This window comes from Gopherus flavomarginatus, chromosome 2 (assembly GCF_025201925.1).
Source record: "Gopherus flavomarginatus isolate rGopFla2 chromosome 2, rGopFla2.mat.asm, whole genome shotgun sequence".
In the NCBI taxonomy this organism is placed as follows: Eukaryota; Metazoa; Chordata; order Testudines; family Testudinidae; genus Gopherus; species Gopherus flavomarginatus.
Window position 1 is genome coordinate 49551583 of NC_066618.1, and position 27008 is coordinate 49578590.

Sequence of the window (27008 nt, forward strand, 5' to 3'; positions counted from 1 at the left end):
CCGCGGCTGATGCCCGCAAGCTGGTGTCGCACGAAGGGGCAGGTGTGACGACACAAATAGCAAACTGTTTGTGCCGTTACACTGGCACCGCTTTCAGGGACGGGGACGGGGGTGGCTCCTAAACTTTGCCATAGTTGAGCATCATCTTCCTCCCCTCCCCCCCCAAAAGCTTTAAGGGTAAAACAGGTTTATTTGGGGTTTGGACCCCATTGGGAGTTGAGCACCCCCGTTACTTGGTATCAGAGCCGAGCTGTTCGCACGGACTGTTCGGGACACCTAATAGGGCAGCGCACGACAGGGACACTTTTGGCCCGGGGAGGGGCTGGCAGGAGGTAATTGAAATTGGCTGTTGTGTTTAGTCAGGTCCCTGTCCTGAGGACCTGGCTGTCTAGGACGCTCCCGTGCAAACAGGTAAGAGACGGAGGAGTGAAAATAGATAGCCCTGGCTGAGCCAGCACTGGGAGGCTTGGGGAGGAGAGGAACGAGGTTTGGAGGACAGGGAATGAATCTGAACTCCCATGGATGCTATTTAAAATGGAGGATAACACCAGCCCCTGGCTTTGTTCTGATTGGACTACACAGTCAAGAGAAATGTGCCTTGGTCTCAACCACCTTGCAGATTTCTTCTCTCTTCTCCCCCCCCCACTCCCCGTTACAAAAGATGCATAGGTTGCAAGGGATTTACAGTTATGTGTGGTGGTGTTTACCTCTAGGCCACTGGTTGGAACCCAAAGTGAACAACTTTGTGTAAGCACGCAAGTTGTACTGCTTTAACTATACTGGTATAGTTTAAGTGGTACAGTCCCCCTTCCAGTGGATGCAGTTGTGCCTCGGTAAAAATACAGTACTTATACCAATATTGTTCGTTCCCATACTGGAACCTATGCTGTATAACTACTTTCAGACCACAATATCAGTATAATTATTTTGGCTTGGAAAAAAATCAGATCCTTGACTGAAATAGTAATATTGGCGTAAAATCTTAATTGTTTGAGATATGCCCTTGTTCCCTGTGAACAATTGATCTAAACCCAAAAATCACTGTCACAAATGCCCTGTTTGATGAAAGCAAATAAGATACTAGTGTCACTGTGTCTCTGTGGGTCACAATTGAGAGTACCAAATTCAGGACAAGCTGCTGGAAAAAGGGCAGATGCTCTAAAAACGGTGGTTATTCTTCCATGATATACCAATCCAGCAACAAAAGTAAACTTCTGTCTCACTGCACTGGCTTACAAGAAGTCAGAAATGCAGCCTCCTTAGGTATTCCAGTCTTGGAGTCACACGCAGACACCTAGACTTAATGATGAGTGGTTCTTTAAAACCAATTTCATCAAACAAAAGGGTTCTTCTGATCCCAAAGGACCAGCTGCATACCCAGGTCAATATATAACTCAGATCTTTACCCAATAATCATACTGTTGCCAATCCTTTAGTAGCTAGTATCTAAAGGTTTATTTATAAAACAAGAGAGGTGAGAGTTAAAATTGGTTAACGGAATCAAATACATACAATAAGTGCAAAGTTCTTGGATCAGGCTTGTAGCAGTGATGAAATAAACTGCTGGCTTGTCTCTGGTTGCTTCCAAATCATTGGAAGGTCCTCAGTCCCTTGGTTAGAATGCTCCCATTAATACAAGTCCATAATCCAGAGGTTTGAGGAGGACAAAATGGAGATGTTTCCAGGGCCTTTTATAGCTTCTGCCAAGTGAAAGGGAACCCATTGTTCTACATTGTGTACAATTACAGGTAACAGTATGGTGTTTGGAGTCAGATAGGCAAGTCACATGTCCATTCATGTTTTGTTTAGTGAAGGCTATTACCCATACTCTAGTCAGAACATTCACGTGAAAGTCCATCAGGTGGATGGACGTCTTCCGTGGTGCATTGTGAGTTCAGTGTTCCTTGATGGGTCATTTAACTTGAATAGTCCCTTCAAGATGTGCAGTCTGAATACCTTGTGGGTGTTACCACAGAACCAAACATTTGAAATACAGATACATAGTTAATATTCATAATTTCAGATACAAAAATAATACATGCGTACAAATAGCATAATCATATTCAGCAAATCATAATCTTTCCATAGACTCTTACTTGACATACTTTGTACAAGATTTGTTGAAATTATATAACAGTGGTAGCAACGATGATCTACATGGTCATATTTTAATCAGATAATGTCACAACTAGATAGGTAGATTTTTTTTTTCTTAGTGGAAGAGCCAAGGGATGAGAGAGTACAAACATAGGTCAGTTTCTTTATCATTTGAAATGACCCATTTTAAGGTTGAGTTATTTTGGCAGGACACTACAGAGAAACTTGCACTGGTGCCTGTTCAATGGATAATTAGAACATTTAAGTTCCAGTGTTGCAAATCCAGCATATTCCATAAACAGCAGTGAAAAATTTAAAGGGATCTCATCATCTATTTCTAGTTTACACACACAATTCTGCTGCACAGTCCTATCGGTAAAGTAGGAACTTTATCCACAATACAGCGCAGTAGGCCTTGTCTACAGTAGGAAAATTGGACATGTGAAAATTGAACTCAGTGCACAGTTAGCTAAGAATGGTAAAAGTGCTTGTGTCCTATTATGCTACCACTTTCACTCTTGTACTGCCAGTGAAACTGTTCTAACGGTGTAGTACACTTCCACATTTTTCCATATAGGCTCAGTCTGTTTCAGAGATGTCAAGGAATGTAATGAACACACCTGTGTGGGTAGAGGCGGGCTAGGGATAGGGTGTGGAGAGGGTGTCTGTGTACAAAGCAAAACCAGCAAAATGTCTGCTGTTTTCCAAAGGTTGATAAATAATCACTGTGTTGGGTTGGATCACAGAAACCCCCTTGGGGCTGTCAACTGATGTGCCAAGACTACTTCTGCCCCTTCTTTCCCTGCCCGCTGGGGATTCCAGCACCCTGTCTTGTTGAGCCAGACGCTCCAGTCTGCTCCAACACAGGCCCAGGGTCTGAACCACGTGCCCCAAAAGCTGCAGACTTAACTGAAAGCCACTTAAGAAGTGTTCCTGCCTTTAACACTCAGATGCTCAACTCCCAATGGGGCCCAAATAAATCTGTTTTACCCTTAAAGCTTATACAGAGTAAACTAATAAATTGTTCACCCTCTATAACACTGATAATGATATGCAGAGCTGTTTGCCCCCCCCGGGTTAATAAATAAGTAAAAGTGACTTTATTAAATACAGAAAGTAAGATTTAAGTGGTTCCAAGTAATAGCAGACAGAACAAAGTGAGTTACGAAGTAAAATAAAATAAAACCTGCAAGTCTATGCCTAATACAGTAGTAAAACTAAACACAGATAAAATATCACCCTCAGAGATGTTTCAATAAGTTTTTCAGAGATTGGATGCCTTCCTAGTCTGGGCACAGTCCTTTCCCCTGGTACAGCCCTTGTTCCAGCTCAGGTGGTAGGTAGGGGATTTCTCTTCCACCCACTTATATATCTTTTGCATAAGGCAAGTATCCTTTGTCCCTCTCTGGGTTCCCACCCCTCCTTCTAAATGGAAAAACACCAGGTTAAAGATGGATTCCAGTACAGGTGACATAACATGTTACTGTAAGGCTTCATTACGCACTTGCCAGCACACACGTGTACAGAAAGACTTACAAGTAAAACAGAGCCATCTACAGATAATTGTCCTGGTTAATGGGAGCCATAAAGATTCCAAACCACCATTAATGGCCCACACTTTGCATAACTATAGTAGGACCTCAGAGTTATGTTTCATATTTCTAGTTTCAGATACAAGAGTGATGCATTTATACAAATAGGATGACCACATTCAGTAGATTATAAGCGTTGTAATGAAACCTTACAAGAGACCTTTTGCATGAAGCATATTCCAGTTACATTATATTCACACTCATTAGCATATTTTTATAAAATCATATAGAGTGCAACGTCACAATCACTCTTTGCTAACTTCTCAAGTTTTCACATAAAGTGAAATTGAGCTGTATGAGGAAGAGAAAATGTCACAGGATTGGATATGAGTTTGTTAGATAACACAAAGCACTGCTGATCATAGAAAACCTTAAAAGGTTAAGAAGATTGCATGTGTTTTTTGAGAGAAATCAGAAGATTGTGCATTAATAATTTGCTGCAGCCAATAAAAATGTTTTTTATTCCTCTTCTATGCTACTTAAAAAACCCAAACTTTTAAATTAATTGTGTACTTACAAGAATATAGGACTAGATCGGGGGTGGGCAAACTTTCTGGCCTGAGGGCTGCATCGCGTTTGGTAAATTATATGGAGGGCTGGTTAGGGGAGGAGGTCGTGGCCCAGCCCCCACCTCCTATATGCCCCCCCAGACCCCCATTGCCCCATCCAACCCCTCCTCTCATTCCTGATGGCCCCCCCTCGGGACCCCTGCCCCATCCAACCCCTCCCTCCTTCCCAACTGCCCCCTGGGACTCCTGCCCCCATTCAACCTCCTGTTTCCCCCCTGACCACCAGCCACACTCCCGCCCCCTGACCACCACCCTGAACTCTCCTGCCTTCTATCCAACCCCTCCCTCCCAGCTCCCTGCCCGCTTACCGCGCTGCCTGGAGCACTGTTCACTGGCAGCACTACAGCCTCTCAACCCAGAATTCCAATGGGTGGTGGAGACTCCGGATACTGTGGGATAGCTACCACAGTGCAACGCTCCAAAAGTCGACGCTAGCCTCGGTACTGTGGACGCACACTGCAGACTTAATGCGCTTAGTGAGGACGCACACAATCGACTGTATCAAATCGATTTCTAAAAAATCGACTTATATTAAATCGACCAAATTTTGTAATGTAGACATACCCTTAGTGAGCTAGTCTGCTTACGCTTACGCATGCTGCAATCATACGTCCTGATTGCAGTGTAGACATGTCCTAAAATCCAGGTTCTGGCTCAATTGCCTTAAAAATTGTTGTTCATTTTGGGGTTGTGAGGCAGGGGTAGTGGTCCAAATTTGGAGTCATTTGAGCAAGGGATTGCACAAATACTGTTCCTCCTTCTCTCCCCCCCCCCCCATCAAATGTTTACAAAATCACTTGGTTCTTAAAACATTTACTTGTCAACACCTGGAGCTCAAACTATGGATCTTATCTTCTCTGATCTTATCTTACATGCTCAGGATTTATCTCAGCACTTTACAGTATCCACTGTCCCCCTTTTCCTCTCCCCCCTTCCGGGGGATGTGGGGGTGGGGAGCAAAATTAAAGAAGTTATTGGAAAATTAAGTTGACTATTCCAGATTGGGTTGACCCTAACTGATGAACCAAAGAGAGTGAATTGTGTTTATGTAGCAAGTCTAGGCTTCTGTTGAAGTTGGGCTCTGTTGTCATAGTAATTGGGTAGCTCAGGGTGACATGCTCTGGTCATTGAGCCTGAGCCATATGCAAACATTCTGAGTTTCAGCCCTACCCTCAGCAGCTTTCAAAAAAAAGTGTGTTATGCACGTTAGCCGCTTTCTTCCTGCATTCTACTGGGGCTGTTTTTGGAAGTTTTGCCCCTAGACCAAAGTTTCTGGTTTTAGAGCCGAGGTTTGTAAGTGCTCTAAAGTAGAAGTACGTACTGTGAAGGAAACTAGCATTAATTAAATAGAGGAAGATGAAAGGCTAATAAGCACTTAGGATATGTCATTTTGGTCTTTGGCTGTTTCCTGAACAATAGGAGTGATTGTGAACAAAGAAAAGCTAGTTGGGTTATTTTTCAAGGGGTTAGGGATGTTGTGCATTGGTTAACATGAGTTACTCATAACATTTTCAGTTTTTTATATCTTTTTTGTGTGTGTGTGTGCGCAAATCTAAGGACTATGGAGTATTGGGGCAGTGCAGGGAGTATGGGGGGTTGGGAGAGCTCTTACCCGTTGCCATGCTTCATCCTTCAGGGTTGCACTGTGGCACAACTACTGAGGGTCCAGCATACCCCTAAACTACTTTAACTAGCATAAACCACCCATATCCATACCCTGCATTTCTGTCCCCACTTTAAAACATGCCCCACTGACTCTTAGTCCCTGCACTGTTTCTGCATCCTCTGTCCAGTTCCTCAGTCAGTAGGCCCTCCACTGATGCCTACCCCTCCATGGGGAGGAGGGTTGGGGAGGGAGGACCGGGCTATACCAGCAGAGAGATGAGGGATGAACAGATGATACAGGGACTCACTGAAAGTACAAACATCCATCTAGTGCCTTCTGTAACCAGTTTAATTATTGCCCAGGAGTGAGAGTCAGTGAATGGAAATAGCTGATCTGTGGAACGTGGAAGTGCTGAGGTTTTTTTTTGTTTGTTTGTTTAACATGCATTATTAACTGCCCCAAACCTTTTTTTATGGAGAGTTAAAGTTGTCAATCTGTGTCATGTTTTTCTGGGCCCGTTCTGCCAGCCTACATCAGATGCTTGGTTACATTTCCAAATAAATGCCTCTGTGCTTTCTCCCATGCTATTCCTTACACTTGGGAAGTACTCCCCATAAATATCTGCACAACTAATTCATTATTCTCCTTCCAAAACCTTCTCAGAACTCTCCTTTGCTATGATGCCTACAAAAAACACATGGCATTGGTTAGGGTGCCAGTGTGCTGGGACCACCATCTGTCATGTTAACAACTAGATATTGTCTCGTGTTTTTTTACTCATCTGCCTATATGTATCCATCTGTTGTCTCTTGTCTCATACTTAGTCCCTTGCCAGAAAGCTTACATTCTATCTTTTTGTTCTGTATTTGTACAGTGCCTAGCAGAATGAGGCCCTGGTCCAAGACTAGGGGTTCTAGGTGCTATGTTAATACAAATAATAAATAAAAATAATAGAATGTTAAGGGAAATAAAAACAACCCAGGAAACTACAGACCAGTTAGTTTAACTTCTGTGCCAGGGAAGATAATGGAGCAGGTAATCAAAGAAATCATCTGCAAACACTTGGAAGGTGGTAAGGTGATAGGGAATAGCCAGCATGGATTTGTAAAGAACAAATCATGTCAAACTAATCTGATAACATTCTTTGATAGGATAACGAGCCTTGTGGATAAGGGAGAAGCGGTGGATGTGATATATCTAGACTTCAGTAAGGCATTTGATACAGTCTCGCATGATATTCTTATAGATAAGCTAGGAAAGTACAATTTAGATGGGGCTACTATAAGGTGGGTGCATAACTGGCTGGATAACCGTACTCAGAGAGTAGTTGTTAATGGCTCCCAATCCTGCTGGAAAGGTATAACAAGTGGGGTTCCGCAGGGTTCTGTTTTGGGACCGGTTCTGTTCAATATCTTCATCAACGATTTAGATGTTGGCATAGAAAGTACGCTTATTAAGTTTGCGGATGATACCAAACTGGGAGGGATTGCAACTGCTTTGGAGGACAGGGTCAAAATTCAAAATGATCTGGACAAGTTGGAGAAATGGTCTGAGGTAAACAGGATGAAGTTCAATAAAGATAAATGCAAAGTGCTCCACCTAGGAAGGAACAATGAGTTTCACACATACAGAATGGGAGGAGACTGTCTAGGAAGGAGTATGGCAGAAAGAGATCTAGGGGTCATAGTGGACCACAAGCTTAATATGAGTCAACAGTGTGATACTGTTGCAAAAAAAGCAAACGTGATTCTAGGATGCATTAACAGGTGTGTTGTAAACAAGACACGAGAAGTCATTCTTCCGCTTTACTCTGCGCTGGTTAGGCCTCAACTGGAGTATTGTGTCCAGCTCTGGGCACCGCATTTCAAGAAAGATGTGGAGAAATTGGAGAGGGTCCAGAGAAGAGCAACAAGAATGATTAAAGGTCTTGAGAACATGACCTATGAAGGAAGGCTGAAGGAATTGGGTTTGTTTAGTTTGGAGAAGAGAAGACTGAGAGGGGACATGATAGCAGTTTTCAGGTATCTAAAAGGGTGTCATCAGGAGGAGGGAGAAAACTTGTTCACCTTAGCCTCCAATGATAGAACAAGAAGCAATGGGCTTAAACTGCAGCAAGGGAGATTTAGGTTGGACATTAGGAAAAAGTTCCTAACTGTCAGGGTAGTTAAACACTGGAATAGATTGCCTAGGGAGGTTGTGGAATCTCCAACTCTGGAGATATTTAAGAGTAGGTTAGATAAATGTCTATCAGGGATGGTCTAGACAGTATTTGGTCCTGCCATGAGGGCAGGGGACTGGACTCGATGACCTCTCGAGGTCCCTTCCAGTCCTAGAGTCTATGAGTCTATAATGTTGAGTTCAGCTGCATTCAAACCTCTGAAAACCAGGAAATACAGAGTTAAGATACATAACACTAAACTAGGTGTAAATCAGGTGGATCATGACAACAAGGATATCTGGCTGGATTCCTCAATGTAACAAGCTCATGCATTTATCTGTGAATGCACTCTGCTGGGGGATGTTGAGTTTTACTGAATCAGTGGTGCAGGTGGTTGTCATAAACAGATAGCTAAGGGTTAATGTTCTTTTACCTGTAAAGGGTTAACAAAGGGAACCATACACCTGACCAGAGGACCAATCAGAAAACAAGATTTTTCAAATGTCAAGGGAGGGAAGTTTTTGGGCGGGTGTTTTTTGTCTTTGGCCCTATCGGCTCTGAGAGTGATCTTTCTATCTCCTGGCTTTCTAATCTTCTGTTTCAAAGTTGTAAGTACAAGGCTAGTAAGACAATAGGTTTTTTGTTTTTTTTTGTATTTACATGTGTGTAGTTGCTGGAATGTTTTAAATTGTATTCTTTTTGAATAAGGCTGTTTATTCATTTTTTCTTTTAAGCCATTGACCCTGTATATTGTCACCTTGATACGGAGACCATTTTTATATCTTTTTCTTCCTTTTTATATAAAGCTTTCTTTTTAAGACCTGTTTGAGGTTTTTTTTCTGGTTAAGGCTAAGGAATGAAGGGAGAGGGGAAAATCTCTGTGTTAGATTTACTAAGCCTGAATTTGCATAACCTCTGGGTGAGAGGAGAGAGAGATTTGATTTCTCGGTGCTTGTGTTTCAAGGACTTGAAGCAGGGAATCTCCTAGAGTACCCAGGGCGGGGAAATCTGGGAGGAGGTAAAGAGCGGGAAGGGAAGTGGGTTAGTTCCCTTTGTGGTGAGACTCAGGGCATCTGAGTCTTGGGGTCCCCCAGGGAAGGTTTTGGGGAGACCAGAGTGAGCCAGACACTGGAATTTTCTGGCTGGTGGCAGCGATATCAGATCCAAGCTGGTAATTAAGTTTGGAGGTTTCATGCTAGCTTCTCATATTCTGAACTCTAAGGTTCAGATCTGAGTAGGAAAGTTATGACAGTGGTTTGTTATCTGAACCACCTACATCTGATAAACTATAGGAACCTTAGGAGCAGCCATGCCTTGAAAGAAGATATGAGTTGAACTTTTTACCTTGTGTTTAAATTTCTGTTTAATAAAACCAAATGCTGTGAAGTGTGTGTGTGTTTGTGGACTGTGTTTAGAGCAGGCTGGGAAAGACGCACACATTTAGTAATACAAAAGCAGAAAAACTTGGCAATTGTTTTTTTATGTATTCAGGATGCATCTCCTATTAGTTTTCAGTGTCTACAAAGTTCAGTTCTTTGTAGGAATATTTATATTAATTGCAGTGTACAGTGCTCTGAAATCCACCTTAAACATTGCCAAACTCATCCATTTCATCCTCTGCCACAACAACTTCACATTTAACAACAAATGCTTTATCCAAACTGTGGGAACAACCATGGGTATTAGGATGGCTCCCCAATATGTCAATCTCTTCTGGGGCCACCTTGAGGAAGAATTTATGGAAAAATACACCACAGAACCAATAATATACTTGAGATACATAGATGATATTTTCATCCTTTGGACGGATGATCTTAGCTCCCTTACAGACTTCCACCACAAATTTTAAACTACAACCCCTCTCTCAGACCCTCTAGAACATACCCATAGCAGCATCAACTTCCTGGACACCATAATCAGTTTAAAAAATGGTGTGCCACTGTACCCCATATTCTTCATAGTGATGATATGATATGATTATAGCATGCAAGATAAGTCATATAAGGTGTCATTGGAAAAGTTATGATTAGCTTAATATGATTATTCTATCTGTGCATGTATTTTTTTATCTGAAGTTATGAATATTGACTGTGTATATGTATTTCAAATGTAGTTAACACCTGGGTAGCTCCCACTGGACAGATGCTTTCAGTCTAGATAGGTGGTTGTGAAGGGCCTATTCAGGGCAATGAGCCATTAGGGAGAACAATAGGCCATAGGAGAAGTTTATCTCCCACCTGGTGAGCATTCCTGAGAATGCTACAGACAGCCCTGAGTGATGGCTACTATGACTCAATAAAGACATATGACCAGGCCACATGATGCTGGACTCCATCTTGGGATGTCAGTATTTTTCCACAGACTGGTCTGGGAACCAAGCTTTGGAACACAGGGTTCTTGCCATATGCAAAAGCTATATAAGGCAGGGAGTCGCATCATCTATGGTTCTTCACTCCCCACATAAGAAGGCTCCTGGAAACACCAGAGATCTGAAGGAGAGCCCTGTGAAGCTCAAAAGCTTGTCCCTTTCACCAACCGAATAAATTGGTCCAATAAACAATATTACATCACCAGCCTTTTCTTTTTCTCCCTCTCTCTCTCTATTCTGGGACCAGCATTACGACTACTACACTGCAAAAAAAAGCATATGAGTGACATTTGTAGATTTCACATTTTGCAGGAAATACTGTGATGATATTCATGACAGAGTATATAGCAAAATGTTAGGGACTGAGCTATTATGTGACATTTATGTGATTTCACCATCTAAAGCAAGTAGACATGAATTCATGTTGTTACCTATTTAATATTGTGAATAGGTATGTGGGAGCTTATGATTTGAACTCATGGTACAAGGAAATAATCTTCCATTTGTAGCTGAATTCGCCCATATGAGCTTTTTCTTTGATACTTTAAATTTTGTTTTACCTTTCGTAAGAATTCACTTTATTTTGTCATGGCTGTACTAATGTGAAAGTGCATATATTGAGAATTTTATTAGTTAATCAATGTAATTTAATAAATGTTTTTGTTCAATCAAAAGGTTTCACTGTCCTTTTGTATTCCTTTATTATTCTGCATCTTAAATATGTTTTTTTACAATTTGTATGTCATATAACCTTTACATATTTATACATATATCAAGAATATCATTAATACTAAATTTAAACACCACCACCACCCCTTTTTTTTTTTTAATTAGAAGACTAGTAAGGTTGAAAATACCTCAGGTCTTCAACAACCAGGAAATATAATGCAAAAGTATTTTTTTTGTTTTAATATTTTAAGTGGCATATTATTTTTCCGAAGAATATCCAGCAGTATATTATTTCAGAACAAAAGGGGGCATAGTTTAGATTGGGTGGGAGATGTAACTTGCATAGGACAAGAGAAGAAATGTATAGCATAAGTCATCATTTGCATGCCTTAACTATTCATTTTTGAGGTAGAAGAGCTATTCTGTGAAAACCTTACTTTATTTTCAGGGTGGAGGGTTATAAGTTAGACTCCTTTCATATACACTGTCCATTTTAATTATGTATTAATTTTTTTAATTAATATATCTTCACCCAACACTGAAATACATGCAGCTATTCTGCAACACTACCCTAAATTGGGACCAATGAGGAGTTGTCTCAAAGTTGAACTTAGAAAACTGAAGATACAGGTTGGGGGAGGTATATCAAATTAAAAACAGACCCCAAGCAATTCTGTCTAATGAAAATTAGTCAGGAGAGGAAAAGGAAATGGGTCCACTCTGTATGCCACCACAGCTACATCATCGCCATGTGAATCTACTGCTATCTGAGTAAAATACTCTGACAAGAAAATAGCCTTTCTTTATTCAGTGTGCTTATTTTTCCCTTCCTCTTCCACTGCCTCTTGTCTCAGTGCAGATCGTCAAGTGATCTGTGTTTAAGATCATATTAAGCAATTTCAGCACACTGTGTCTCTTTCCTACGGATTTTCCTGTAACTTAGTTATAGAAAAATACTGAAATAAATATCCCCTCTAGTGTTCTTCTCTCTAGTGCCATGCTATAAGAAACTAGTGTTCAGTTGACTTTGCTGAAACTCTGCTCTCCACATAAAAATTCTATATGATTTTTCCATACTGTGAACCCAAGTCTAAGGTTTAAGCTATTAGAACAAAGTCTAGTTTACATATGTGAGAATTTTGTTAGTTACTGCAGAGGCTGCGATCTTGCCATACTTTTCAAGCTAAGCAGAATTTGGCCAGGTCAGTACTTAGAACACCTCCAAAGAAATCCCAGGTTTTTTCATGAAATGGTGGTGATTCATTAGGTAGCCTTTCTCTTTGAGTCAGTGTTTGAGGACACTGTACAGTTGGTGTCTTCTTTTGGATGAGATGCACAATTGAGGTTTAGGCTAGTGGTAACCAAAAATCTCATAGTAGTCTTCTCAAGACTAAGATGGCTAATCCCGATGTCCAGAACAAATTCCAGTTCAGATAACTACATTTTTCGAGTATGTAATGTTGCTGTGAACTGCTAAATAGCGGGTGCATTTTACTTTATAGAGGACTGACTATAAACCGGTGATTCCTAAATAGTTTGTAAAGCACTTTAGAATCATTCTGAATGAACGTCTAGTGTCCATGAATATCATTTATTTTTTCTTTTTTGGGAGAAATTTCATAACTACTTGTAACTTTTTCAATATTGCTTCATTGGAAAAATATCTTGGCAACAGCAGCAAACTTTCCCTTTTCTTGAGGCCCAGGTATTCATAACAATTTTAAAGAGGCCTTATTTATTGGTTTCATACCTAAGATGTTAATTTGCTTGAGCTTGAAGAACAAAAAACACCATCTCTGTAGCTTACCCTTAGTTTGCAACTTTTAGACTGAAGGAGCTGACTGCAGTGCAGAATTGGAGGCTGCAGAGAATTCCTATGCAAACCTTTTTCTGCTGAAACACTGAGATATAATTCCACCTGCTTTAAGGTGGTTATTACATTTTAAGCAAGCAGATACGAACAGATAATCCTGCACATTTATTTTTTAGACTTAGATTCTATATAAAATACTCAAAGTATATACTAAATCTTTACAGAGGAGCATTATATTAGAGTACTAATATGTTAATCACTTCACCTTATGTTGTTAAAATTGTAGGATGATAGGTGGCGAAGTAGATTGATGCTCTGTTCTTTTAACTCTGGAGGCCCAAGTATTAATCTAGTTCACTTCACAACCTGCTCCTTAGTAGAAATTATGCAATCGTCACCATCTGGCTGCGGACAGAGAAATGTTTTCAGATAGAAGTGAGATGCAATAAATGGCAAAATTACATGGAAAAGTTTGTGCGGGACCTCCTTACAGTATACTTGGCTCTAGTTAGTGCTAATGATTTCTTATCTTTTTGTGGTCCAAACATCAACTATTTATTTTTTTAAAAATAAAGTAGTTGATGATTAAGATATTGCATGATACATTTTGTAGTGGGATTCTAACTCTAATGTAATTTTTTTTTAAGGTGATGATACGTGCGAATATCTTCTCTCCAGTGGGAGATTTCTTGGGGAAAATGTATGGCAGCCCCACAGTTGTATGATGCATAAATATAAAAATAGGTAAGGATATCACCTTACATTCTTTTATTTTTATTCTATTCTCTGCAGGGAAAGGTAGTAAGAAATCTGTTTACTGGACTGCAATCTTTTCAGCCCCTATAGCCTCTTCTCCTTTGACTGTCTTCATGCTTGCATCTGTTTTTAAATGGATTACAGTGAAATACATAATTTATCAGAGATCAGAAAAGGGTCCTTAGTGTAAGTCCTTTGTGGCGGATAGTCTTTTCATTATGTGTCTAGAGCGCTAAGCATAATAGGATCGTGCTACTAAATATAAATAGATAAGAGTGGTAGTAATAATTTATACTGCACATTTTGTTTGTTCTGAAGAATTTAGAGAGAGTTCAAGGCTATAGGGACTGAAAAGATTGCAGTCCAGTAAACAGATTTTCACGTTTTATATATGGTTTCAAATTGTGATTTCAAGGTAAAATACGATTTTTAGTTATAATATCCCAAATAGTTAGTAGTTTTAGAATTTTTTAAATAAGAAAATGTACTAAATAATGTTGAGAAATAAAAGTACCTATCACTTTTCTCTTCATTCACTTAATATAGAAACCATGACAAATACCTTTATTGCTCAAAATTATTCTATTATTTAATAAAGTTATACAACTTCTCAGTCTTTTTTTGATTATTTTCAGCGCCACCCAATGGGAAAGGAAGTCCTTTCATGCCTACAGTAATTTGTGTAATCAAATAATCAGGATGGTGCCTTATTTCATACTTATCCCTTGTTATATGTAATGCATTCAGTATTTTAAAAAAAACAAACAATTCTTTAGAGTTAGATGTAATGTTTTAGAATTTTCTGTATAACATTCAGGATTTCCTTCTAAGGAATTGTCAGTTTCCTTCATTAAATTGATTCCTTAAATAATGTAATATGTTAATTTTGTAATGTTGTTTGTTTTTGCAGTGAAGCCAAAAGCTGCCTCCTAGATAAACATATTGCATTTATAGGAGATTCCAGAATTCGCCAGTTGTTTTATTCTTTTGTAAAACTCATAAATCCTCAAGTCAAGGAAGAAGGAAACAAGGTAAGACTAACTTTTTCCCTGCCAATTTGTCACTTAACTGTTAAAACTTCACTTAATTTCCAGGTTGAAAACACCAGAAACTGGGTGTTTTCTAAGGACTTTGATGTCTGGAATGGGCATTTGTTGGGAAATAATACTACTTGCTACCCTAACATTCAGGAAAGGGCACCATGTGGCATAGTTCTGCAGAGAAACAAATCAAGCACTCGATAGGGAGATTGGGCCCAAGCAATTGTCAGAGGGTGATAACAGGAATGTTTGGCATCCTGAGAAGTGAAGTGGGAAGTTTGCAGAGGGAGGGTTCAGCAGATGTTAGTTTTCTTTCCTAGGCTATTCAGCTAAGGTGGCCTGTCCAATGGCAACTAAGTGAGATTTGTTTTTCTGATGAGAAAATATGGCTGTCACAGTGTGTGATGACTTGGAAATCTGTGGAATTTATGAATTCTCTGTGAGATTATGAACTCTCTCTATGTATATTTACCAAGCTGGAAACTCTGTTTTGAATGTAGGGACAAGGTGCCTTCTCAGTGATCTCTTTACCTCCATATTGGACTGAAATGCCAAGGCATAGTGATGCAGGATTAACAATAGACAGTTGTTAAATTGGTATGGTCCTCTGTTCAAGTACAAACATCTTAGATAGTAAGATAATGTCTACTCCAAGAATTGGCTAGATGGGGAGGGGGTCACTTGGTAACAAAGTCATCTGATATTGGGCTCTGGTCACCTGAGGAGGCTGATCAGGAGGTCACCTGAAAGAGGGACTGGAAGGTTACAAAAGCTGCTCTGTTGGGAGTTCTTTGATAATCTTTCACCAGTTTAAGATGTGGGAGACAGCTGCAAGAACTGGATGAGATTGAGGCAGGTTCCTCCTGTCCATCTATCTGTCTGAACATAGATGACCCTCCAAAGGAAGAGTGAGCTACAGTGAGGGGCGATGTGTTGTTTTCTATATGATCTATACCCTCTATGTATTTGTCATGCTTAAGTAAAGAGCAATAACATGTTCATATCTGTTATATGTTACACCTACCATGTGGCACTTTGAAGAGTGGAAACTAGAATGCTTACACCTTTGAAGTTCTGGGAAAGGGTGTGTTTAAGCTTGGGGGGCGGTGGGAGCTGAGGAGTCAGCAGTGATATCAGAGGGGCTAGGAAGCTGGGCCACATGGTTGCAGCCTAGACAGAAGATCTATGCTCTAGAGATGTCCCTAGGAACCCAAAGACAGGTACAGTGGACTTTGTTCAGACTTCAGAGGCTTAAAGCACCCAGAGAACCAAAGGAAGGGTCTCCTCATAGCAAGCTGATGAGCCACCAGTAAAGGGAGCTCAGTCTGATCTATGCTAGTGTTTTGTTTTGTTCTTTTAGACGGTATTAATTAATTCAAGTCTTGTTGTAAGTCACTTCTTGAAAGGTTAATTGCTGATTTAATCTGCACTGAAATCCTAGATGCATTGACTGATATACAAGTCTGATTGGGGCTGAAATTAAAAATAGCTTTCTGCCTTGCCTTCCTTGTAAATGCCACTGAAATACAATTGTGTGTTCATTTTCTGAAGATAAGTGTAAAGCACAGCTTGCTAAGTGGAGCCAGAGATAGACTATATCACTATAGTCTATCAGACACCCAAATCATTAACTTCGTCTGCTGTTCAGGGTTTGTATTCAGCTTCAGGTCAGACTTGTTGTCAAGGCTGATTCCCCACTCTGGCACTTCGAGTGCAGAAGGTTGGGGCCCTGAAGGACTCTAAAAATTAATACTTACCGCCCCAGGCTGGTATTAAACTTCCAAGCTTACAGCTTTTCTCTGACCTTGGAGTGGTAGATGCTGCCAGCACCCAAGTGCAGAATCCTTTTGAGACCCCAGGAAGGTGCACTTGGGAATTCCTTCCTGTGAGGTACCCTCAAGCCCTTTCACTCCCCACCCTTCTGGGGAAGAGCTGAGAGAGAGGGGAAAAAGGAAATCAGCTGTTGCCACCAGCTAATTAAACAACATGTGCACAAACCTCTTAAGACACAAAAATCCAGTTCTGGTCTTAAAAAAGGCGAACTTTATTAATAGAAAGAAAAAAAGAAAAATGCATCTGGGAATTTAGGCTTTTGCTAGATTTAAAAAATAAAAGCTACAAGGATTAAGCATCAAGAATAGCTTTCTTGAGGTCCAGCTTAAAGGTTACAAGCAAAAGAAAAACACTTGTGGACTCCTCTGGGCTAACCCTAAGCCATAAATAAATAAATAAATAGAGAAACCTAATTGTGTCTTCCTAGACATTTCCTGATCTCCTTACATACCTGGGGTTCAAATGAGTAGTTGCCAAGTATGATACTGAGTATTTTTCATACCTGGGCCCAAGCTTCTTACAGCATAACTGCAGCCCTAGCTGTCTCTTCCTGGAGAACAACCACAGACCGACAAAGGGGAGTTGTTTTTCAATTTTAGAAAGTTCTAGACTTCCCATTGGCTCTTTTGTCCAAGTGTCCACTCACTTCCTTTTACTTATGCATAGCAGTGAGACTTTTTAACTGTTTACAGGTAGATCAATTAGACAACAGCTACTAAGAGGGATTTTATAGCTGCTGGCTGGCTGGGTGTCCATAAAGGGAGCTCTGCCCTCCCCTTCATTTATCATACTTGCCAATTATTTAATACATCCAGGGTATTTAAATGCACAATAGCAGTCTGTCTGACAGGCAGCATGTAATTAAATTTCACTTGTCAAAGCCAGACGTTTGGCTGATTGGATAACAGGAGTTTTCCTAGCCTTGGGGTTGGTGTTGGATTGCTTGCCAGAAGTGTGGGGAGTAGTTTGGCAAATGTGAGAGTTTGGTGGGGAGGAGTAGTTAGGTTGGTTTTGAGCTGGAAGACCTTTGTATCAAATGCTTGTGAAACTGATGGGGTAACAGTGCATTTAATAGACTTCGGAAGATATCTGAAGTTTCAGGATGGCTGAGTATGGGGAATCACTGGCTTATGGAGAAAGAATAGGTATATTTGTCTATGGCACCTCAGCTCAGTTTGTGGAGGGAAAGTGTACTTGTCCTTTCTGTTTCAGGCATTGAAACTGATATACAACTCAGTTTAATGTTGAGTATTTGTGTCTACTGTAATTAAGGATGCCTAACTTATTCCATTCTAATCTCCTGTTTTCAGTCAATACATTATGAATTACATACTCCAGGCTTGATTTCTGCCTGTGGTGATTTTATTTTTTTCTGGAAACTTTGAGCAAAATTGGTTCAGCTGTTAGAGTACAGGGGGAGCAGGAAAGAAGGCATACTAGTGGTATAGACCAGGGAAATATGAGAGGAAAATGTTTTGTTTCGATTTCAGCCCTTTGAGAGGAATATTAAGGAAAATAGTGATGTGTAAAAAGGAAATATTTCAGACTTTTTGAATCATTTGGTAATAGAAAGCTCTGGTGTTCCCAGGAGCTGCTGGGGGGCATAGCACCATATTCATGAGACACATTTCAGAGCTTTGCCAGCATAGCTATATCAGTTAGGAGCATGAAAAAAATCAGTTACACCAGCAACAAAAAACCAAAAAACAACTTTTGCTAGTATATCTTATTTCCTCCGGGAAGTGGTATAAGCTGTACAGACAAAAGAACTATTTTTCTGGTATAAACTGTCTCCTCTAGGAGTTATACTAAGAAGTGTTTCCTAGTACAAATGAGGCCTTAGATGGGAGACGAATAGAGCTCTGTGTGGATACAAAACTTGTATCTGCACCTGATCCACAAAAATGGTCCATGAATATCCGCAGATTTGCAGGGCTCTAGAGATGAGAGGGATCAGTATTCGAACATACATTACCTTCCAGTAGAACAAGTTTAACTTATTTTTTATTTTGGCAGCATGGAAACATTCTTTCTGAAGACAAATCTGCATCAATTAAAGTGGTAAGTTTTTTTGTGGTAATAAGCTCCAAGCTATAATAATCAATGTATAATTTTATATGCTCCCTCTATACTTCTGGTGGAAACAATTAAGGACCTCTTTTCAGAGATACTGATCAGTCACAAATTAAACAGAAGTCAATCAGGATTGCAGGTGCTCAGGACCATTTATGATTGGATTCAATCCCCTACCCTCAACCCCCACCCTCATCCCTAAGATTTGTATCTTAAAGTTTAGTGAAATCTGAGTAAGGTCCTTTGAGGTGTGTGTGTTTTTCCCCAATCATTTCCATTATCTTACAGGAGCTTTGGACTCAATAGTAGTGACAATAACTATTGACATGCAATATTAGTCCTCTCATCAGATCTCATAATTGGCCCTTCAAATAAAAGTAGCTTGTGATAACTTGATAAATGCAGATGAGCTTTCTGTGCCACCCCAACCAGTTCTCTGCCCTGGATCCACTTTGATTGCAGTAACAGAGCGAGCCAGGTGCATCACCAGTGTAGAAGGTTTTAAAAAAAACACATACACACAAAAAAACTTGGGGATTGTGGGTAGGTTTTCAGGAGAACTCTCTTCTCCGTCTCCATCCCCAGTGGTCTGAGAGTGGGGTCTTCCTCCTGCAAAGACCTCAGTAGCATTACTTTTTTCCCACTCCTTTCCATATAATTCATCAAGAGAGTGCATGTTGAGTGGATTACTTAGGTACTTTGAAGGGAGCTATGATTTTAAAAGAGTGGTTGGTGTTGTATTCAGGAGGAGAACTTTGTGTTAGGCCAGTCTTTCTGCCTTCATTATAATGTTTTCTTACAGTTCTTTGTTTTATATTTTCTCTTTGACATGACATTGTCTCCACTGTACTTTTTAGGAGACTGTAGTACCTCTTGTTTGGGGAAGCAGAAACTACTTATGATGTCAAGTAGCAGCTTGGGCCTTACATAGAGAGGGAATAACATTAGCTGAAGTACAAATAAAGTTTTACATAAACCTTTTGGATTAATTGAGAGATTTTATTTTTATTAAGGAGAATGATTTTAATAAAGTGCAAGTCATTAGCCCTTTTTTTGTTTCCCTCTGCTCCATTTTTAGAAGCCGGTAATGTGGAATGCTTGTGCCAAATGTTAGGACTCATCATAGTTTGAAATCTGGAATATTAAGCTTTCCGAAAATTGGTTTTCTAGTTCAGAGATTTGCAAGATAGCTGTTGCTAAAAGGTGTGGAGAATGAAGCTAAAAATTAACTAGAATACACTGATGTGATCCTTTGTAAACCCTAAAACATTTGTTTCTGTCCTTGATATTATTGGGAAAACTGAGACTCTTCGCTTCCAACTGGTTTAAAGATTTAGATTCTATGTGAAATCTTGGCTCTGTTGAAGTAGATGACAGAACTCCCATTTATTTTACCCTTTGTTCCTGGCTGATTAAGATATCAAATCTTTCATCTATGATTGGTCCATGAATCTAGTAAAGAAATGAAGCAAAATTTGGACCAGTGTAATTTTCCATGTATGAAATGCATTGCTTGTATTTGATATTCATCTGCATTTTCTAAATGACGAGCTACTCTTAAATTTACTCACAGGTATTAATATATTCTTTTTACAGGATTTCCTGTGGTATCCAGAAGTTAATGGCTCTATGAAGCAACGTATCAAATCATGGACTGAGGTGTGTTCTAAAAATATACTGACTTTAGAAGATACCAACAGATTGAGGGAGCTAGTCTCCTATTGTTCCATGTGCTTAACTCATATTGTGTAGAAGTTCTGAATGTAGATGAAGGAGAACAATATTTTAAAAAATTAAGATCAAGTTGTACACTAAGACCTCTAAAAAGATATAGTGTTACATCTATTATATCAACAGGATGTATTCACGCAGAACAAGCTAACCCAAGCTGCAGAAATTCACAGTGTGGACTCAGAAGTTTAGAGCTCAAATGAAAGTCTCCAAAGAATCCCACAGCTCTGTAATATCTGGTGAACTCTTGGAGAGGTGCACTGGATCTTATAATTATGCACTAGTTATACTTATGATTCTTGTTTTTATGCTATCCGGCATGTCAGGTGTTCTTTAAAATTGCTGGTTAACAAATTACCATACTTAACAAGTATAACAACTTGAATATGTATCTCCCTTGATAATTAGTCAAGTTGTTCACAAATTGACTCTTACTAAACAATAGTTGTCATTTCTGGGTTTCTTCCTTTGATGATTCTATGATGGCCCATTATGCCAGTCTCCACTGCCCACTTGTTAAATTTTCAAACGAACATCTCTGTGCTTTTTCCCATGCTGCCCCTTAGGTTTGGGATGAACTCCCTGTAAAATCTGTGAAGCTACCTCTCTATCTGCCTTCAAAACCTTCTTTAAAATTGTCCTTTTCCGTGATGGCTATAAAACGCTTGACAGCAGTTAGGCTGCTGGTGTGCAGAGACCACTACCTATCATGCTAGCTAATATTGTCTCATTGTTTTCTTGTAAACCCCCACCCCCCATCTGCCTCTACCTGTCTCTTGTGTTAAATTTAGATTGTAAACTCTTTTGGGACTGGGATTGTCTTTGTTCTGTGTTAGTACAGCACCTTGCATAGTAGGGTCCTGTCCATGTATAGGACTCTTAGACACAACAATATTACAAATAATAATATGATTATCACTTAATTATTTAGACAAATTTCTTTCTTTTTTTTTTATGGACAAATATCTTCAGTCATTGGCCACTTCGTAATAATAGACATGTCTAGAATATTTATTTGAGCTGCTATAATGCATGTTTGTGTGATTTGGCAATGCATAGCATCTTCTGAGTAGATGCCTGGATAGCTTTTAAAGAGAGAACTTAAATATTGCCTAACTCAATACATGATTTTGAACATATGGAAACATAATGATACTTTGCACTTACATATAACCTTACATCTGAGGATCTCACTGCTTTACAAATTCTTTAGCCTCACAAGACAGCTGAGATGTGATAAAATCGAGGCACAGATGTTAAATAACTTGTGCAATAAATTGAATAATAGCTTTTAGTGACTTGTGAAGATATTTAGAAGACTAATCTCTCTTTTACTTTGTGTTTTAGGGTTCTATTGCAAAACCTCATGTAATTGTAGCAGGCGCTGCTACGGTAAGCTTTTCATGCAGTAGGCATTCTGGTGAGAATTTACAGGAGAATATGTATGCTTCTAGAAACGTGACAAGAGGAAGTAAAGGGAAAACATATACTGATTGCCAATCTTCTATTCCAATTGTCTTGTTCTTGTTATAACCAATACTTTTTAAAATATCAGAGTAATATTTGTATATAGATGTATGATGTACAGTAATATTTGATTACCGTTTCATTGTTAAAAATTGTGTTTTGGCTTGATGCATGGATGAAATGTAGAACAAATCCTATGAGAAGATAGCCCAGGTACTTCATAAACGATTTAAATATTTTTATTAATAATTTGGCCAACTGAATATCACATTTTTAATGAATATTGTTTTCAGAAAAAATATTGACCTTGATAATGGTCCTGTCTGCAAGGTTTTCCTTCCAGGAATCCATTCTTTATACTTTTTACTTTTTACTTACTCTGTGCTCTGTCAACTTGTTGAATACCCCTTTCTACTGCTGCCAGGAGCCATCTCAGTATCTGTGCTTCCTGAGACTGAGAGTTTTGACATCCTGATTCAGGAATCTGAACCTCAGGGCAAGTCTACACTAGAGTGCTTCATCATCACAGCAGCACTGATGCAACTGCGCCACTGTAGTGCATCTGGTGAAAACGCACTATGCCGATGGGAGAGCATCTGCCACCGACATAGTGCGGGTGTGTACAGTACTTAGGTCACTGTAACTTGTGTCACTCAGGGGATGTCTTTTTCACACCCTTGAGCAACGTAAGTTACATCATTTTACTTGGTAGAGTAGACTAATCCTCATTCTCTTCCCACTTCCAGTAGTGTCAGCACCACTTTAGAAAATGAACTAGTCTTCCTACTATCTCCCACCTTTAATGACATCATCTTGGTTAGCAAAAATACCCCAATTTAATGTAAAGGCTATACTTAGTTGCAATTCATCATGTTTTAATGATTACCAACTAAGAAGAATCAGCCTTTCTTTAGGAAAATAACTGAAAAGTACAAATGCAAAACGTGATTTAAATCATCAGTTTCAATCAAGGATTCCTGTTTGCGGATTTAAATCATGATTAAATTTGTCAATTTAAACAGTTTGGTTTAAATCAGTCCACCCTGGCTCAAATTCAGGAATAGTACATTGCAAACAAAAAGTTTTAAGTGCTGCTGTTTGATCTGTGAATTTGAAGACAATACCTGTCTAAGAGTCCTGCTAATCTATAAACCTCTGGACACCAAAAGTTTCCAAGCAGAGGTGATGTATACATATAGTATGATGTAGTCAAGAAGTTCACAAGAGCCATATGTCAGCTGTCTGGAGTGCTCACAAATGTGAATACCAGCATCAAGGTTGACTGTTAGAAACCAGGGCACAAACCCCAAACTGACTGTGATTCTATGCTTAAATTTCACCAAGTAAGTATCAAGCATAAACTCCTCAAAAACTATAACAGCCTTGATGTGGAGTTACAGACAGTCCCCTTGGTACTCCAGTCTATCTTACCACCCCAGGCAAGCCTTCCTTTGTGACTGATGGTGCCTTACACCAAAAATCAAAATGATATTCAGGCTACTCCCAGGCTCAAATGACCGATCACTTTCCTTAAGTCAGTCGCATCTCAGAGCTCAAACCAAAAACAATGTGTGTAGCCAATGCTATAATAAACTAACTGAAGATTCATTAACTAAGGGAAAAAATGATTTATTAACTATTATTAACTAAGGAAAATGAGTTATTTACAGAATTAAAGCAGATAAACATACAAACGAGTTATAATCTTTAGTTTCAGAAGATGATAGAAGCTGTTGTAATATGCAAGCTCTATATGTCCTTTAGGGCTAACCCAAGCTAAACAGTTTGGGGGCCCTTGCTTATGCTTAGAAGTCTTTGCCCTTCAGAGTTCAAGCAGCATAGAGAGAACAATTTCTTCTTGACAGGGACTTTTATTCCCTTCTCCCCAAAACTCAAGCTGATGGGATGAGTGTTTGTGTACTGTCTCCTCTTCATGGGTGTGGGGGAGCAGTCATTAAAGTCTTTTGTCCCTTGATGTTGCACAATAGCTTACTGATGTCTGTGAGCTTTGTTTCATTGGGCAGGAGATGACACCTCTTGTGGTAAACTAATATTTCACACATGTTAATGCATCTCTCCTGACTGTGGGGCTTTATAGTTTCAGAGAAAACACCTAAAAATTACCTTACAACATGGGACACAGATATTATGTGTGAGATTAATGCATACAACAACTTCCAAGAATTTCATACGGTCTAAACACATTTTTATAAATCTAATACCTGTTTTGATAATACTAACACATAGATGAGCCAGACTGGTTTCCAGCTATGCATTTGTCAATGTTCAGTGAGGCCTGGGGGTCTTGGCATGAGCTAGTACCTGGTCTGCCAGCATCACACCATCTTGGGAAACTTCAGCACCCACACAGATGATAGCCTAAAACTCCTATCTGAACTCTGTGCTTTTTGTTTCTCATAAATTTTCTTAGAAGTCTGTCTTTCACACACAGACACCAATACCCCGGACAAATAGTAAGGCCTGGTCTACACTTAAAATTTAGTTTGACATAACTATGTTGCTCAGGGATGTGAAAAAAATCACACCCCTGAGAACCATGGCTGGCTGACCTAATCCCTGGTGTAGAAGCAACCAGGGAAGAAAGCTTCCATTGACCTAGTTACTGCTGCTTGGGGTGATGGATTGCCTACAGCGACAGAAGAACTCCTTCCATCATTTTAGGAAACAGTTATGCAGCAGTACTGTAACAGCATAGCTACAGTGTGGTAGGTGAGCCTTTATAGCACCTGTATTGTAGGCATGGCCTAGGGCTGGACACTAACATAAGAAACTCAAGAATAGCCCCCAGTCCTGATTGCACCGTGTCCTGCCCTACATAGAAATGAAAACTCCCTAATATAAGACAAAAAAATCACCACCATAGTCTACTCCTGAAAATCAAATTCCAAAATGTATTTCCAGAAAACTCTACCCAGTCAAGAACTAGAAGAACCAGTGAAGCATCACTATTGTTGCTTGACTACTGCTTATAGATAGTCCTGTACCTAAATGCTCCCTTCTAGCTAACTGCAATCAAGGGCATTACCTTTGACTTTGAACTTTGCCTTTGTGGATATGAAAGAGAAAAATGAGCCTGCAATACACAGATGACACTCAGTTCTCTGTCCTTTATCTCATACTAAGCAACACCATCTTCAAGTTGGTCAAAGTTGAACTTGTAAAAGACTGAAGTAATACTCATAGGTTTCTGAAGCACTTTCCTATTTCTGCTCCCTATGCCCCCTCACCGCTACCAAGCATGTCGGCCCTCACATTAAGTTGTTCTTCAGCCTTTGGGTCCATGGGATTCTTCAGCATTGTTTGATGCTGAAGTACTGATGGTAGCAGAAATTCCCATTTCTGTCTTTGACTGGCCAGAATACTGTGCCCCTTCTTGGGCTTAGCAAAAGTATCTGTTTTGATATTCAGGGTTCTCTATCGGATTGGGCATAGCTTCTGAATAATTTGTTTCTCGCTCCAAGGTTATGACCTCTCACAATAGCTACTTTCCACTGAAATAATGAAACTGTTGACCCGCTGGAACAGGCTTGAGTGTGTGGAAGAAAGACCTTTCATAGGAAATGGACCTAGATCATGTAACTCATTCCCACAAAACATTACAATGGCTACAGGCCTCACCATGTTCAGGCTAATTAAAAACTCATGTTTTTGGCTCTGCGTTCCCTCTGTAATGTCAACACAGACACACACAGAACAATAATATAAAGAATTTCCTAAGCTATTTCTATTACAGGCTGAAAAGGAAGACAGAGAAAGATTTGTTGTTGTAATTTCTTAATATTTGGGAGGCATTTGGATACATAAATGTTCCCCTTCATCGTACTTAAATAGATACCACCACAAATCTTCATAGCTGTTTCTGGTACACCTCTACCCTGATATAACGCTGTCCTCGGGAGCCAAAAAATCTTACCGCATTGTAGGTGAAATCGTGTTGAATCGAACTTGCTTTGATCCGCCAGAGCGCGCAGCCCTGGCGCCCCCAGAGTGCTGCTTTACTGCGTTATATCGAAATTCATGTTATATCGGGTCGTGTTATATTAAGGTACAGGTGTATAGTACTGTTTTTCAGGTACTTTCTTTTTCAGAAACTCTTCATTCATACACTAACGAACTTAAAACCTTGTAGGCTTTGCTCATACAAACTTCTGCTTCAAGTCAATGAGAGTTTTGCTTGAATAAAGTCTAGAGCATTTGACCCTAAATCTTGTCCCTATATGTTACTGCTATCTTAATACTATTCCATCAAGTCAGTGAGTTTCTAATAAAATTTGTATCAGAACAATTTTTGAGCAGACAAATGCCACCCTTATATTAAACAGTTGCAACGTATATCTTTGTACTCTTATGATAATAGTTCATTCTTCTGTTATGCACCTAGCCTGTCAAACCAACAAATGTTTTTAATGCTATAAAAATTATTAAAATATTTAAGAAATAAACAGGCTCTATAATAGTATTGAAAATAGCTGCTAATAATGGAGTGGAATCAGTAAAGTTTTATGATTGTATATACTTTAGAAATAAAGAATCTGAATTTTTTTTATTTAATCTTCTAGTGGTCTATCAAGATTCACAATGGCAGTAATGAAGCCCTCACGCAATATAAAATCAATATCACTTCAATAGCGCCTCTTTTGGAAAAATTAGCAGAGAGTAGTGATGTATACTGGGTCTTACAAGGTAAAATACAGTAGATAACTATAATTTGTGCTGTCATTGTCTGATTTGAATCACAATTTTGCAGGCTGTGGAGGACTAAACCATCTTTTACTGCCTTGCTTTGCCCCGACGTTGTTCATAAGTAGTCTAGTATCTGCATAAATATTCAGAAAATTTTGATATAAAATCTGGAAGACTTGGATCTTTGTCAATATTGGTATGCTAGATTTCACCCATTTCCTCTTGACTGTACATTCCATGTGTTTGACCTGTTCCTACCTTCATGAGTTAGAGCTATCTGAAATTACATGTGTTGACAGTTATATCTAGACATAAGCAGTTGATTTCTTCTTCCGGGGGGGGGGGGGGATCTTAATCCCCCCTAAACACTGACTTCTTGTTGAAACATTCCTGTAATAAAACTTCTTCAAATTGTTTGACTTATACAACCCATGATAAAGCTTAAGAGAAATGCTCCTTTCAAGTCTTTTTATATTATGGAGTTAGCTGTTAGCCAGAAAGAGATACATTTTCCAAAGAGGAGCACTGAGGC

At 39.4% G+C, this 27008-nt stretch overlaps 1 protein-coding gene across 8 annotated transcripts in view; it reads left to right on the forward strand.

Annotated features, from left to right (window-relative positions):
- Positions 1-27008, forward strand: part of CASD1 (CAS1 domain containing 1) — a 509685-nt gene that overhangs the window by 569 nt on the left and 482108 nt on the right. For 7 of the 8 annotated variants that reach the window (XR_007772766.1, XR_007772765.1, XM_050941706.1 and 4 more), the window contains exons 2-7: positions 13520-13616; positions 14539-14659; positions 18518-18562; positions 20171-20233; positions 21653-21697; positions 26353-26476. Coding sequence is in view for 5 of the 8 variants with exons in the window: in XM_050941706.1 (XP_050797663.1) it covers positions 13520-13616; positions 14539-14659; positions 18518-18562; positions 20171-20233; positions 21653-21697; positions 26353-26476 (495 nt within the window). In the remaining 3 variants the exon portion in view is untranslated. Of the gene's footprint in view, positions 1-13519; positions 13617-14538; positions 14660-18517; positions 18563-20170; positions 20234-21652; positions 21698-26352; positions 26477-27008 lie in introns of those variants that run through there. The other variant, XM_050941708.1, reaches the window with a different exon arrangement.